Source organism: Trachemys scripta, chromosome 9, assembly GCF_013100865.1.
Source record: "Trachemys scripta elegans isolate TJP31775 chromosome 9, CAS_Tse_1.0, whole genome shotgun sequence".
NCBI classification, from domain to species: Eukaryota; Metazoa; Chordata; order Testudines; family Emydidae; genus Trachemys; species Trachemys scripta.
The window spans coordinates 95,366,774-95,382,743 of NC_048306.1; the positions used below are offsets into that span (position 1 = coordinate 95,366,774).

The 15,970-nt window shown below is 42.7% G+C and overlaps 2 protein-coding genes across 3 annotated transcripts in view; one reads left to right on the forward strand and one right to left on the reverse strand.

The window, feature by feature from the left end:
• Positions 1–15,802, forward strand: part of B3GNT5 (UDP-GlcNAc:betaGal beta-1,3-N-acetylglucosaminyltransferase 5) — a 39,100-nt gene extending 23,298 nt beyond the window's left edge. The window contains exons 1-2 of one of the 2 annotated variants that reach the window (XM_034781247.1): positions 10,283–10,462; positions 10,802–15,802. In XM_034781247.1, coding sequence (XP_034637138.1) covers positions 11,140–12,276 — 1,137 coding nt within the window. In that variant the 5' untranslated portion in view covers positions 10,283–10,462; positions 10,802–11,139 and the 3' untranslated portion in view covers positions 12,277–15,802. Of the gene's footprint in view, positions 1–10,282; positions 10,463–10,801 lie in introns of those variants that run through there. The other variant, XM_034781246.1, reaches the window with a different exon arrangement.
• Positions 1–15,970, reverse strand: part of MCF2L2 (MCF.2 cell line derived transforming sequence-like 2) — a 306,850-nt gene that overhangs the window by 133,289 nt on the left and 157,591 nt on the right. The gene's annotated exons all lie outside the window — the stretch shown is intronic.

Consider the following 15,970-nt stretch of genomic DNA (forward strand, 5'->3'; position numbering starts at 1 on the left):
TCTTTTTGCTCCTATCATCTTGCACAAAAGATCTCAATCTCTGAACACATTGAAGGGATGTGGCTGCTTACGTGCATCTCGTCGTTTTAGTTCTGAGAATAAAAGCAGTACAGCCACCCAGATTCTTACTGCACCTTTTTTATGTGGGTACGTCCTATGCAATCTGAGGTGAGATTGCAGCTCAGGTAGGCCTGAGCCAGCTAGGACTTCTCTTCTTCTCTCTCCCTCCCCCCCCCGCCCCCCCCCCCCCCCCCCAAAATAGCAGTGAGGACATGGCAGCATAGACTACACAAACACGCCTGGAATCCTGGTTACAAACTTGCATTCCTAGTGTGCACTGCCATGTTGTCACTGCTGTTTTTACTGAGCTAGTTAAGATTGCATCAAGGGAAATACCAGATTACATCAATTTTTACTTCCAACTGGAACATCCCCGGCTGCTCAGGTTGAAAAGGGGAAACAATACAATATAAAGAAAGCTATACTCTCATATGGTAGTAATAGAAAGTAAGACAATATCGTCGTTCCTCTTTCAACCCTCAAGTCCACTTCCTTCCTGAGCAAAATGTGAGCTCTCCATCTGGAGTCCTTTTTTTTTCTTTGAGGTTTTAATAGAAATTTAAACAATCATAATCCATCCTTCATGGGGACCCAATCCTGAAAGGAATCTTTCCCGAACCACCTCTTTTGGCCTTTAAACAACCACGCCAAGCTCATAAGGAAGCTCACTGCAGACTAGATAGAACATGCCAACTCAAAGCAGCATCAGACCCTGCCACAACAGATGCAAAATTTGCAGACCTATCTCCACTGCTACAATGATCCATACTTCCCACAATACAGTTTTTTTAAGATTTCTGGGTCCTATGCATGCGTATCACAACAGGCGGTGTACCTCTCCAGTGCATCAAATGCCCCACAACAACAAGGATGACACCAGACAATCGCTATGCTCATGCATGAACTTGCCCAGAAAAATTATAAGAAACAAAAACACCTTATCCATGGGCGAACACTTTTCACAAAGCAATCACTCCACATGTGTCCTTGTGCAGGATTCCTTTGTGAACAACACCTTCAAAAGATGAGCCTGAGAACTTAAATTCGTAACTCTGTTGGATCCTAAAAATCATGGAACTAACAGAGACACTAGTGTTATGGCTCATTACAAAATTTGTAACTTATGAACTCCCCTGCAGTCATAGGACAAAGTAGGATTCATTGCCCACTTCACTTTAAGTGGTCTCCTGCAACATGTTATGCTTAACAATCTGTCCCACCTTTATTTAATTGTGACACTCGGATTACTTTTTCCAGACTTGTGGAGGAACTCTGAAGCTTGACAGCTTGCTTCTTCTGCCAACAAAAGTTGGTCCAATCAAAGATATTACCTCATCCACCTTTTCTCTCTAATAGAAATCCGCTTTCTTCTATGTTGTACACATTAGTGTGTAGGGTAGGTGATTCGTGAGTGCTATACTATTGGAAAATTCTCTTCAAGAATACGGAAGCATATGTGGGAAGATGCCTGGTCATTCTGGGGATAGGAAATGAAATGGACAATAAATGCTCTTCTCTGAAGTTGGACTGACTTACTATTTTTAACTAATCCTTGCAAAGTGCACACAGATACTGCAATAGAGCTCAATAAATTCCAATGCTAATCTACATCTATCTGCTAAATAAACTTTGCTAGAATCCCTTATTCAGTTTTTGCCAGCAGTGAAAGACTGCCCTGTACGTACGCTCTGATTTGATGGTGGAATTTTGTGTTAGAAAGTTAGGGCTTGTTAAGCCCTAATAAAGGTAAATCTCACAATGGATACGCCGAGATAATCTCTCGGATAGCAACAATAATTCGACTCTATAAATCCAGTGAGGCAAAGTTCTATCTTTTTATAGGTAGAACTAATGTGTTTGTGTAACACCTATAAAAGCAAAGGAGTGGGGAGGAAGAAAAGCAAACTCTGGAGGTGGGAGGGTATAACTCCTCCTGTTTCTCTCTCTCTCTCCCCCTTACCTCCTGTCAGTTTCTTTCTTAGGGCATGGCTACACTTGCAGATGTAGAGTGCTGGGAGTTGAACCTGCCTTCGGAGAGCGCAGTAGGGAAAGTGCTGCAATCTGTCCACACTGACAGCTTCAAGCGCACTGGCGTGGCCACATTTGCGGCACTTGCAGCGGCATTGGGAGCGGTGCATTATGGGCAGCTATCCCAGCATGCAAGTGACTGCATCGTGCTTTTCGAAGGGGGTGTGGGGTGGGGTGTGACTGGGAGTGTCGTGTGTATGTGGGGGGGGGAGTGGGTTTTTGGGGTGCTGAGGGTCTTCATGCGGTCTTGTAAGTTTAGACACCCCCTCACTCACTCACTCACAGCAAACTGTAAATGTCTGCTTTTTCTCGAGCTGATTAGCAGTCGGCTTCTCCGAAACAGAGCTTTGAAAGGGCATTTCCACATTCCTGCAGTCGATTTCACAACAATGACAAGTGGCCACTTGACTTAAGGGAATTATGGGATGTTTCCGGAGGCTGATCACAGCACAGTAACGCAACACCTCGTTCACACTGGTGCTGCGGCGCTCCAGCGAGGGCGCAGCAAACGTTATTCCACTTGCCGAGGTGGCGTACCAGCAGCGCTGTAGCTGCAGAGTTGGAGCGCGCTATGTGCCTTGCCAGTGTGGATGGGGAGTGAGCTAGGGCACCCGGGGCTGCTTTATTGTGCTGTAACTTGCAAGTGTAGCCAAGGCCTTAGAAGGTCTTTATTCTCTGTGCTTTAAATTCACGCATGCAATAGCTGGCTTCAGTGTACTCAGTTGTGTAGTACTGCACAGTATTAGTGATTCTGCTGCTAGCGCGGCTTCTGTAGCCTAGGAAGTTCATAATTGGAACCACCAAGCTGTAATTGCTCTTAGGTGAATGCCTTGGTTCCTGCAGAATGGGTGTAAATGGAAGAATTCTTTTCTAGCCTAAAGGATGAAACAAAATAGCCCTTTTATCAGCTGAGGTTGGAGAAGATGATGATGGTGGCGGCAGCGGGAAGGGGGAAGGAAATGACTTTGTAATCAGTGTAGCAAAGGACAAGATGTGTTCAGCATTGTCAGCTACTTATGACTAAACCCTGGCCTAGTAGGATTTAATTATAAAACGTATTGTAGTTTACTGTGCACTCTCTTCCAAATCAAGAAAATACTTAGTTAAAAATATTTTTTTTTTTACACAATCTTGGTGTTCCTAGGTGCTGTTTAGTGGCTCTGCAGTGCCAAGCAGGTGGCTAATCTCTACAAGTATCTTCTCTCCTTGAGAACATTTTATGCCCTTTTTACCAAAAAATTATTTCCTTCTTAGTTTCTTCCAAATATTGCCTCACTTGGAAACTTTTCCTGCTGAGGTAACTATTTTACTTGTCATGATTATGGCGTTCTCAGTTATTACAATGATAGTTCTTGATTACACAGCAGATTTTAGAGTGGTAGCTGTGTTAGTCTGTATCAGCACAAAGAACGGGGAGTACTTGTGGCACCTTAGAGACTAACACATTTATTTGAGCATAAGCTTTCGTGGGCTAAAACCCATTTCACCGGATGCATGCAGTGGAAAATACAGTAGGAAAATATATGTACACAGAGGACATGAAAAAATGGGTGTTGCCATATAACTATAATGAGAGTAATCCGTTAAGGTGGACTATTATCAGCAGGAGAGAAAAAACTTTTGTAGTTATAATCAGGATGGCCCATTTCCAACAGGTGACAAGAAGGTGTGAGTAACAGTAGGGGGGAAAATTAGCATGGGGAAATAGGTTTTACTTTGTGTAATGACCCATCCACTCCCAATCTTTATTCAAGCCTAATTTCAATGGTGTCCAGTTTTCAAATTAATTCCAATTCTGCAGTTTCTCGTTGGAGTCTGTTTTTGAAGTTTTGTTTTGTTGGAGTATTGTGACTGAGGTCTGGAATCGAGTGACCAAGGAGGTTGAAGTGTTCTCCGACTGGTTTTTGAATGTTACAATAACCTATCCTGAAGGACGATCTCTCACAGATCTTGGGAGACAGGCCAGTCCTCGCTTACAAACAACCCTCCCCCCCCAAAAAAACCTGAAGCAAATACTCACCAGCAACCACACACCACACAACGAAAACACTAACCCAGGAACCCATCCTTGCAACAAAGCTTGTTGCCAACTCTGCCCACATATCTATTCAGGGGACACCATCATAGGACCTAATCACATCAGCCACACTATCAGAGGCTTGTTCACCTGCACATCTACCAACATGATATATGCCATCATGTGCCAGCAATGCCCCTCTGCCGTGTACATTGGCCAAACCGGACAGTCTCTACGCAAAAGAATAAATGGACACAAATCAGACATCAAGAATTACAACATTCAAAAACCAGTCGGCGAACACTTCAACCTCCTTGGTCACTCGATTCCAGACCTCAGTCACAATACTCCAACAAAACAAAACTTCAAAAACAGACTCCAACGAGAAACTGCAGAATTGGAATTAATTTGAAAACTGGACACCATTGAAATTAGGCTTGAATAAAGATTGGGAGTGGATGGGTCATTACACAAAGTAAAACCTATTTCCCCATGCTAATTTTCCCCCCTACTGTTACTCACACCCCCTTGTCACCTGTTGGAAATGGGCCATCCTGATTATCTCTATATTTAAAAATAAAAAATGATCTCCTGCTGATAATAACCCACCTTAACTGATGTTATAATTAGTATAGCAACACCCATTTTTCGTGTGTGCGCGCATGCACACTCTCTCTCTCCCTACTGTATTTTTCCACTGCATGCATCCGATGAAGTGGGTTTTAGCTCACGAAAGCTTATGCTCAAATAAATTTGTTAGTCTCTAAGGTGCCACAAGTATTCCTCGTTCTTACAGCAAATTTTGTAGCTCCTTTCATCCCACTGCATCCTAGAGTCCCTTTCAAACAAAGTACAAAATTTTATATCCTTTACCTTCAATTGACAATCAGTCATATATGCATGGCATCACTTCTTCTTCCCCTCCCCTTCTCCCCAGGAAATAAAAAAAAACCAACCCCATCTAATATTGAAACTGCAAGGGAAACTATAACTACTGTAGGAAGAACACCGTTAGTCTAACTGGAGTTGAAGCAAGAAGATTTTGTTTTCGCATATCAGCCTGGGCATCTCCAGCAACAGAATTCTCCCTAGCCCTATAGCCAATGCTGTAGAATGATGGTTCTCTAGTTCTAGAGGACAAAAGCAAATCTCTTGGTGCCTTTCATAGCCTAAGCCTTCTAAGACCAGCTCCAAAAAAGCAATGTCTGTACTTGCGTTACAGAAAGCTATGATACTGTTGTGGTCTCAACCGGCACCTGGACCCAGAACAATAGTGGCTCAGAGAGTACTGTTACTATCACTGAGAGGCTGTGAGTTTGATTTCTAAACTTGGTTTGCACCTCTAGTATTGCTGGAAACTGCATCCCCATTGGGCATAAGTACTGTTTCCCTTCCTATAGGCTTGGAGGTACTTCCCTTCCATCATGGCTACTCTGGGGGGATGTGGATCAGCGTTCATGTCGCACTCCTCTTTAGTATCCAGCCCAAGGAAGCTAATGATCTAATCGGCGGACTAAATTTGGTGATGAATCTTGGTCACATGCCACGGAGGCAAGTTGCGCATACACTAAGAAGATGGCTACGCTGTTAATTAGCCAGAGGAGATGACTGGCTCCATAGTGTCCCCACATTGGCCAACATAACTCAAGACCTGAACTCTGATCCACTACAGCACTGAGTTGCCCAACAATCTAAACTGAAGTTGATCTACTTTGTAGCAAGATTAGTCTAGAAAATTCTACTAGTGTGAGGTCTTAACCTACCTCTCTCTTGTTCATAGAAAATACAGATGTGGGAGAGCCACCCACCTGCAAGAAAAGGATTAAACTCAGCCCCTCCACAGTATACCTTCTGCCCTACTAGGTTATGGGAGCCAGGTTATGGGACTTCTACTAGGGTGCTGCCCCTGGGTTTTCATATGTGTCTCTGGTTAGTAGGCATCTGCAGCTTGACCCTGTTAGCTTTCTGAGAAGCTGTTTTGTCTATTCAATTCCAGAGCCTCCTGACTATTGTGAGGGGGATGGGAGGGAGGGAGAAGCTTCTGCAACTCTACCACTTCCTTGCTATCTACTTTTTTTTGGGGGGGGTAGGTCCTCTACCTTCAGTTAATGTTAATTTGAAATTGAAATCTTAATGTTTAAATATGAAATTGACTTTGACAGTTCCTTGTTTGCAAGTGGTCCCTTTCACTACCTCTTTTCAACCGAAATAGGTACTTTCAGGCTGCTTCTTGGCAAACAGACACACTAAGCCGGCAAAATTGATGATAAGGCAATGCAATTGGCTCAAAGGTTATTTGAGTAACTGTTTATGAAAACTTAATCTCTACTGGAAATGGCAACTTGGATTTCCCATATTCACCAGAAGAGCTTCTCACTGGTACATAAATTGTTCAAACAAACAAAAACACAACAACCAACCAGGGCTTAAATTCTTTGAGTATTTCCTGGATCCTCTCCCTGTGTGCTCTTCCCTCCCCGCCCCCTGCCATAAAAACTCCAGGATGATTTAAAATATTTACTGGAGCTCTGCTCTGGACAGCTCCGTCTGAATTTAAGCCCTGGCTCATTTAATATCTGGATTTCAGTAACCCTCCAGCTTCTCATGTGCATTCTGCTTACTCAATGAAACAAGAGTAAGCCTTGCAATGGCATTCTGTTGTAGAGAGTTGCTGAGTTTTTAACTCGGTGGAGGTGCATTGTGTAACTTATGTATCCAAAATAAAAAGGGTTTAAACTGATGCTATAAAAAGTGCTGATTGGTTTATTTATCAGACTGCTCATACAGCTGTTTTGTTGTGCACTACAGTCTGCAAGCCTTAGTTCTACGACCCTGTGCTATCATTTATCAACCTGGCCTTTCCATCAGAAACTAAGCCAGGGAATTGAACCAATTTTGTTCTAGCTAAGAGGCAAGTGACTGTCTACACTGTGGTGTCTGTTTTGTCAGCTGAGGGCATGAAAGCTTAGATGCAAAATTCACGTGTCCCAGGTAATAACGCATGCTTGCAGGAGTAGAAATAATTAACTCAGCTTTAAGAGGCTGCATTTGTGATGTGACTTGGTTGGTGTGGAGGAGTCTTTTTCCTTTTTGAGATTAATTTATTTAGAACTGGTAAATCTTAATGGCATGAATGCACTCTTTGTTGGATGGCTAGGTAGCTTGATTTATCTAATGGTTATCCCTTATTTGATATCTGTGGTGAGGAACAAGAACCGCTTACCTACTCAGCCTATGCTTTGTTTGTTAGATGGTAGAGACAGTTTTTTGGGGGTTTTATATACGAGAGAGAGAGAGAGAGAGTACAGAACTTTTTTCTCTCCATAAAAAACTTTCATCCATGTGGGGAGGGAGAGTGGGCAAGCTTACTATGCTTTAAAACTTTATTAAAGAAACAGTGGTGTTTGACACCAGTGGCAACTACTAAATTGCTTTCAAAAACTTCATAAATTTGTAGATGAAGACTGGAGATGCATAAGCTTAAAACGAACAAAAGCAACATCCACGTGTAGAAACGTGGTGCTTGATGACTCTTTTTACTAGGGGGGTGGGTAGAGTGCTTTCAGAGGTAGCAAATGTCTAGGCCAGTTCATGCCTCCTACCAGGTCTGTAGGTTGCCAGGTAGCTGAGGTCCCCTTATGCCTTGCCCGATCAGTGAGTGGGGCTGGCTTTGCAGGTTTAGGAACCTTCCCCTCCCCCTCCCAAAGGAGGCCTAGATCTTAAATGAAGCGATGGGACAGGTGTGACGTTGTGCAGTCTATATGGTTTTATAAAAACATAAGTGAATATAATGCAACTGGGATATGCTTCGTGCAAAAGGCCTCTTGTAAGGTATCATTACAAAGCTCATAATCTACTGAGTGTGATCATCCTATTTGTAGAAATGTACCACTCTTGTATCTAAAACTAGAAATATAAAATATAACTCTGAGGGCCTATTGTAATTATGTAAAGTGTGGGCCATTAATGATGGTTTGGAATCTTGACTCTCATTAACAAGGACCATTGTCTGCAGATAGCTGTGTTTACCTGTTAGTCTTCCTGTATATGTGTGTGCTGGCAAGTGGGCAATGAAGTCTTGCAGTGACATGTGATCATGTCACCTGAACTGGAATCCATCTTTAACCTGGTGCTTTTCCAGTGAGAGGGGGGTGGAAACCCAGAGGGACAAAGGGTTCCCGCCTTATGTAAAAGATATATAAAGGGGTGGAAGAGAACAAATGGAGAGAGGAGCCATCACGAAGAATCCCCTAGCTATCACCTGAGCTGGAACAAGAGCTGTACCAGGGGAAAGAATTGTGCCCAGGCCTGGAAGGTGTCCAGTCTGAGAAAAAGCTTACTGAAGCATCTCTGAGGGTGAGATTATCTCTATTCAGTTTGATTAGACATAGATTTGCACATTTTATTTTATTTTGCTTGGTGACTTACTTTGTTCTGTCTGTTACTACTTGGAACCACTGAAATCCTACTTTCTGTATTTAATAAAATCACTTTTTATTCATTAACTCAGAGTATGTATTAATACCTGGGGGAGCAAACAACTGTGCATATGTCTCTATCAGTATTATAGAGGGCAAACAATTTATGAGTTTGCCCTGCATAAGCTTTATACAGGGTAAAACGGATTTATTTGGGTTTAGACCCCATTGGGAGTTGGGCATCTGAGTGCTAAAAACAAGCACACTTCTGTGAGCTGTTTTGGGTAAACTTGCAGCTTTGGGACAAGTGATTCAGACCCTGGGTCTGTGTTGGGGCAGACGGGAGTGTCTGGCTCAGCAAGACAGGGTGCTGGAGTCCTGAGCTGGCAGGGAAAACAGGAGCAGGGGTAGTCTTTGCACATCGGGGTGGTAGCTCCCAAGAGGGTTTCTGTGATCCAACCTCTCACAACAGGGTTGGATAATATTTGTAATGTGCCTTGCACGGGAGGGAGGGAGGGAGAGAGAGAGAGAGAGAGTCAGTCCCCCCCTTGCCGCCTTCTTCCACCGGCCCAAGAATTGCCCCCCAAACATCCCACAACTTCCTCTCACTTATTACAATGCCAGGTGTTGCCTCCACCTAAGGGAGAGACGGGCAGGCTCCCCCCGGAGCTGGGGGCCACACCCCGCGGGGGAGCACGTTACACTGCACCCCTTGGTACTGCAGGGGTACAGGCGGGTGCTGCGGGGGGGCGAGGACGGAGGTTGAAGCCTGGCTCGAAGGGGTGGGGGCTGGGGGGCCGGCGGGGGGGGGGGGGGGGGGGCGGGCGCGCTCCCCCCCCCCCCCCCCGCAAACGCCGTCCGCTGTGGTGCGGCAGGGGGGCAGCGGCACCGGAAACGCCCCTCGGTGCCCGAGCGGAGGTAACTGCGGGGCGGCGGTGAGGAGCCCCCGCGGGGAACTGCAGCACGAGCCGCCGCCGCCTCAGCGGCGCCGGGGCGCCCCTTTCCCGCGCTCTGCCCGGGGCCGAGGGGAGGGGGCTCCCGCGGCCCCCATCGCTCCTTCACAGGGTGCTGCCCCGCCCCCATCGCGAATTGGGAGGGGGGGCAGGCCGCCCCGCCTCTCTGTGGCCCCTCCCCACACATTCCGATCACCCCCATTTTCCTCAGCCCGGTGAGGGTGCAGCGCTGGTGTGGCCAGGGGCATCCCCCGGCGCCAGGGACTGCAGTCCCCTCCCACTGGACCTGTGCCCCCAGGGCTGTCTGGAACCCAGCCCGCCTTGGGCCCCAAAGCCACGGGTGGTGGGGCTGTTAACCCCTATAAGTCCTCAGTGGAGGCTGGGGGGTAGGCAAGGTCCAGGAGTGTTTAGCACCCTGCTCTGATGGAGATTTAAAAGAAACCCCTGTGCCTAAGCAGTCGCCTTGCTGCCTGTGTGCCTGTAAAAGCCCTGGCTTGATTCAGGCTGGATAAAGTAACCATGCAGAAGCCTAAGGGCATGCTTTGCATGTGGAAGGTAGCAAGGAACGCAGGTATTTTAAGGAGTTAACTGTCTAAAGACACCATTTGTAATGAAACCTCTTACCCCCAACAGTTGCTAGCCCAAAAGTGACATTTCTGTCTGACTCTTTTTTTTCCCTTCTATTGTTGAGAACTTTTGTAAAATTACTGTAAGTGAAAGATTAGACAGGAAATCTTCCCATTCCCCATGTTTACTTTGCACATTTGACACTGCTTTTGACAGCGATTTTGCTGTTTTTCCCCCCCCCTCTCTCCTCCCATGTAATCAAATCAGTTTTTCTTCTTTTTAAGAGATCCATGTAACCAACAGTGAGAAGCTACATGGGGGGGTAGAGGTAAGAATGAGACCTGTATAGAGACTGGAAGTGAGGGATGTGATTTCCCTCCCACCCCCAAAAACTCCCTAGGAACTGATCAGCTTTCCAGGTGAGGATGGCTCTTTTTAGGAACCCTGCATGTATATCATTTTTGCTTTCTCTGACCTCTTCGTTCTTAGGACAGTTGAATCTATGTAGAGGGTGGTTCTCCTGGCTCTAGATGTGCACAAAGACAGTGGCTCTCCACTAATAACTTGCTTACAAAAAGAACAATTGAATTGCATCCGATGGAGTAGGCTGTAGCCCACGAAAGCTTATGCTCAAATAAATTTGTTAGTCTCTAAGGTGCCACAAGTACTCCTGTTCTTTTTAATTGAATCTGCATATGTAAATGCTTTTAGGTCCTTACTAAAACAGTTTTTTTTCCCCCCCTTCCCACCTTTGATAGATCTCCACCTCTCTGAAGCAAAGGCGTATGTAAGAAAACATCCGTTTGGAAGCGTACAGTTTATTTCAGCTAAAGATGGTGCAAAGGAAAAAATCTGCTCTGCAGGTGGTGTCCTTTAAAAGCTTCTGCATTCTTTCACTCCTAGCAAAATGGCTTTTAAAAACAGATGACTTGTGAATCTGTGCACATAGCTGACATTACAAGGATATTGTACAAAAGGCCACATGCATTCCAACCGACATCTCTTGTGAAAGGGAGATTCTATGCTTTCAAATGAAAAGAACATCCTAAAAACACTGATCCTTAACCGGAACAAGTATTAAAGGGACCGCATCAGAATGTTTATTAGTGCCAGGAAAGTCAGAAAATGCCAATTTGTGCAGATACTTGCCACTTGCTTTGTACTGTCTCTCATGATTTTCTGGACACCACTTGATAATCATATTGTGAGCCATATGAAGTCCTATTCTTACAGATACCTCATAAATAGCTACACCTTTGTGAATGATAGCCTGTCCCTTAGCAGGGAAAACCTGGACAGGGTAGCAAGATACCGATATTTGATCAACCACAAGGAAAAATGTCAACAGCAAGAGGTCCTCCTTCTATTGTTTGTAAAGACTTCTCCAGAAAACCGGCATCGGCGAGATGCAATTCGACAAACCTGGGGTAATGAAAAATATGTATATTCTCATCTTCATGCCAACATTAAAACTGTTTTTGCTTTAGGACGACCAACAGATCATATGCAGAGAGCACAGATGCAAAGAAAACTTCTAATGGAAGACCAGAAATATAATGATTTGATCCAACAAGACTTCTTGGATACTTTTCACAATCTCACCCTTAAGTTACTTTTGCAGTTTGGATGGGTGAATGCATACTGCCCACATGCCAAGTTCATTATGTCCGCAGATGATGATATTTTTATTCACATGCCAAATCTTGTTGCATATCTCCAAAGTCTAGTGGAAATTGGCGCTCAAGATATCTGGATTGGGCGTGTCCATCGTGGAGCTCCTCCCGTGAGAGATAAGACTAGCAAATACTACGTTCCATATGAAATGTACCAGTGGCCTTCTTATCCTGACTACACAGCTGGAGCCGCATATGTAATATCAAGTGATGTAGCAGCTAAAGTATATGAGGCTTCACAGACCCTTAATACAAGTCTTTATATAGATGATGTTTTCATGGGTCTCTGTGGCAATAAAATGGGAATTGTACCACAATATCATGTATTCTTTTCTGGGGAAGGAAAGGCTCCATATCATCCCTGCATCTATAACAAAATGATAACCTCTCATGGACATGTAGAAGACCTTCATCACCTTTGGAAGCAGGCAACAGATCCAAAAGTCAAAAGCTTTTCCTCTAGATTTTTGGGTAGACTATATTGCAAAATAATTAACATTATGCTTCTTTGCAAACTACACTATGAGGACACATATCCCTGTTCAGCTGCATTTTCCTAATACTTGAATATCTGCATAGAGTTTCACTGAGCCAAAATGGAGTGACAACTTTTTAATGGTTTATCCAAAATATACATAAAGTAAACATGAAAAGAGGTAAGATTAAAATGTGAATAGCTTTTAGGTCCCAAATTATTCTGCTCAGGAACTTTGTCAGAATAACTCTCTATTGCTGTATTAGTTTCCACATACTGCACCCTGTATTTTTTACACTCCTTTTCAAGGGATTTAAATCTTGAATAGATATTGACTGACTTCATTTTTTAGATATTGAAAAGCCTGTGAAAAGTAATTGAATTTGGGAGTACAGAATTTGTCAATAACCCTTGTTAATTGCATTCTTCCATTTGAAAACCAGTGTGTAAATTAAGGCACATCACTTCAAGGCAACAGCTTGCAGTTGATGCACCACTTAAACATCCATAAATAGCACTTTCCAAACAAAAGGAAATGATAGTTCTGGTACCATGAGTAGAAGGGTATGATGGCAATTTAAAGTCTGAGTAAACTAGTCAAATGGTCACCATTTCTGAATACAATTCAGCAAAGTGACTCTTTAAAAATCAAAATAAGCCACAACTGGTGCTAGAGGTGAAAGCTTGCTAAAACATTTTGTTCTCTTGAGATTACCTAAATCCTGCACAACATTTGGGTGGGGGAAATGGCATGCAAGCTGTCCTTCTAACTGGTGCTTTCAGGTAATACACAAGCTCTGTTTAGAACCGGAATTTACGGGAAGGTACATTCATAACTTCTGCCACACTGCTTCAACTACAGCAATATTTTGAAAATGAAGTAACTTTTTTTTTTTTTTAATCTGAAAACACTTTCTGAAGTGGTATTTTTAAACATTCCAATCAGTCATTGGTAAACTAAGAGCACATGTATCGAGGATGGCCTTCCAGCTGTATCTTTCAAAAATACACTTCTGTCTCCCTAGTTGTCTTCCCTCTTGAAAATTAAATTAAACTTCTCCATTAAATAATTCAAGGGAAGTCTGTCATAACATAGTTAATTCAGATTATTCAAAAAGTTGAAGCCAAATTTATCCAAACTTGAGCACTAACAGAGAAAGATGTGAGGAGCTGAAAGTAAGGGTAGACTGCACAAAGAAGGGATAAGGTGAAAATAGTGACAGTAACATGTAAAGATGCAACATTTATTAAGAAAATTACAAAGAATCCACTAAATTGTCCTCTCTTAATCTAATTGGTTTCAAGCCAATCTTTGTCTTATGGCCATGGGAAGAAGTCAGTGTCAAAATAGAAAATCTGTATCTTCAACCAATTCTATTTCATATGTTACTCTTGCCTCTTTAACATGAGCAAATAGCTTAACCTGCCGTTTGCAAAGGCTAGAAGTAGGTGCTATTAAGACCCAGACCACCACCACCACCGCTTGTAATCTGATAGTTCATAACCAGGTCCAAAACTCTAAAGTCCAGTTCTGGGAGAAGGACTCCACACTCTGTTATTAGTCTTGTTGTAACAATGTTTCTGTGTACTTTGTGGACAGGTATTTGTTAGTAACTCTAGTAGCCAAAGCCATGGTAGCTGCTTGGATGCTGGTAGATGTGGATGCAAGTGGTGTTTGTCTCTTATTTTGAGAGCTGTTTGACATTGGTATGAGTTCCAGTGTGAACAGGGTCATAAAATCACTTCAGAATGCTTGAATTCAAATCTTCACCCAGTGGCATAGCAGTAGAAATGCAAAACAAAGGCTGGAAATGACAAGGAGTCTGTCACTTTTAGTGGAGCTTTGTCATGTTCTAGGAGGTGGGCTCTTCAGCTCCAAGAGAGGTGCTATTTGCTTTCTAAGAGAATATCCACAGTAGCCTTTTTCCCTAAATTTCCCAGCACCGACACCACCACTGCTGTAGATGACCATGTGGGAGCACTAAAGTAGACCAGTCACCGTATTTAACTCTAACTTTGCTCAGAGCAGGTCTAGATGATCTGCTCATTTTACAATGCAGGCAACTGCGTGTACCTTCTTGTTTAAGCTAGTGCTTCCTCTATTGCAACCATCTGTAGGGCTGCATCAGTGGTAGTACGCAGGCATCTTAAGGGGAAAAAAGGCTAGTGTCAACAAGATCCAGGAGAGAACTCTCAGCTGGTTATTGGGGCATGATTGATATTTGCCTCTCTGCAAGCCACTCTTCCAGCTGGGATAAGAGCTTGATATCTACTAGAATGAGTAATCATACAGATTAGGTGTTTCTCCGGAGTGAAGGTGTAAGGAAACCACTGGACTGAGCACAGTTGGATCCAGGTGTTGACTACACAGAGAAACCTACGAAGCGAGACTTAGTCCATTACCACAATGCAAAAGTGATGGCTGAAAAATGAGAAAATTATCCCATCCTGCTGGATAATGTTGTATAATTCTGCAGCTCTAAAATGTTTACAGCAAAACCTATCCAGTTAATCCATGCTCTTTAATTAGAAAAGAGATTGATATACACTACTCAAAACTAGCTTTGCTTAACCAGTGTTGAATTTATAATGGCAAAATAACTAAAATATTACAAGTTATAGATCTAAATTCCTGAGAAATCTAAAAATACATTGCACTGTGGAAATACTTTTATAACTGGCGGAAATTTTTTTGATTGCACTAGCCACTTTGAATTGAAAATAGCCTGTGGCAGAAATGACATAATAGAAATCCCAGCTAGTATAAAATAGTTAAAATGCAGTATGCTTTTAGATGTATACAATTAAGGCCGTGATCCCGCAAGCAAATGTAGTGATTAACTTGACTCATGTGAGTCAAGTTAAGCATATACTTACAGGTTTGTAGGATTGGGGCATAAGTTAGCATCTATAACTTGTAATTTTATTTAAAAACTTAATTTGCCATTGGGTGAAAAGATCCAATGTCCCTCTTGACCATTGAAATGCTTTTGTTTACAGGAGGTCTGTTTTGTTAGGAATATTCCTTATCTTAAAAAGGACTTTGATGTTTGTAATTTGGCTTTTTATTATGATTTTTTGCTGCAGTTTAAGAGAAAGGGTTTATAAATTTGAAGAAAATATGATGGCACTCCTTTCAAAGAATGGAGAAGCTAGAAAATTTCTTAACCTTTTGGCTCTAAACATGGACTTAAAATTCGTACTCCTTCGTTTAGTTTTGTTTTTTTGTTTTGAGAGAGAGAGAGGCATGTCGGTGCTCCAATGCAGGGCTTTCATGTTTTATTTTCACAATTAAAACATGCAACAGCCTGAATGGTCACTTCTCAATTAGCATTTTTGACATTGTTGCACAAAATGTTTAATGCTGAAATTGTTTTTACCTGTTTGTTGGTTTGCATCAAGTTTCCTTTGATATTACTAATTTTTATACAAAATTAAATATTTATTCTTGAAACCTTTTGCTCTATCACAAAAGACAATTGTTTTGTAAAACTTTTCTGTTTTGAATAAACAGGGTTTGTGTATATATAGATATTTTTTTAAACTGGCAAACCTTTTTGCCTTTCAGAATTTCACTACTTGTACCTGACATCAACAGCTTTGGTGCTTAACATTGAATTCTGAATACACTGTTTAGTCCCTTCCTCAGAGAAGACTTGAACCCCACATTAGTATGCGCTGGGTTTTATTTTTGTTGTTTTTGTATTTTCTCTGTTTAACGTGTCAGCCTTTTTAACTTCTCCTTTTGGCACGTCATCTCTTATGGAACACAAAATAAT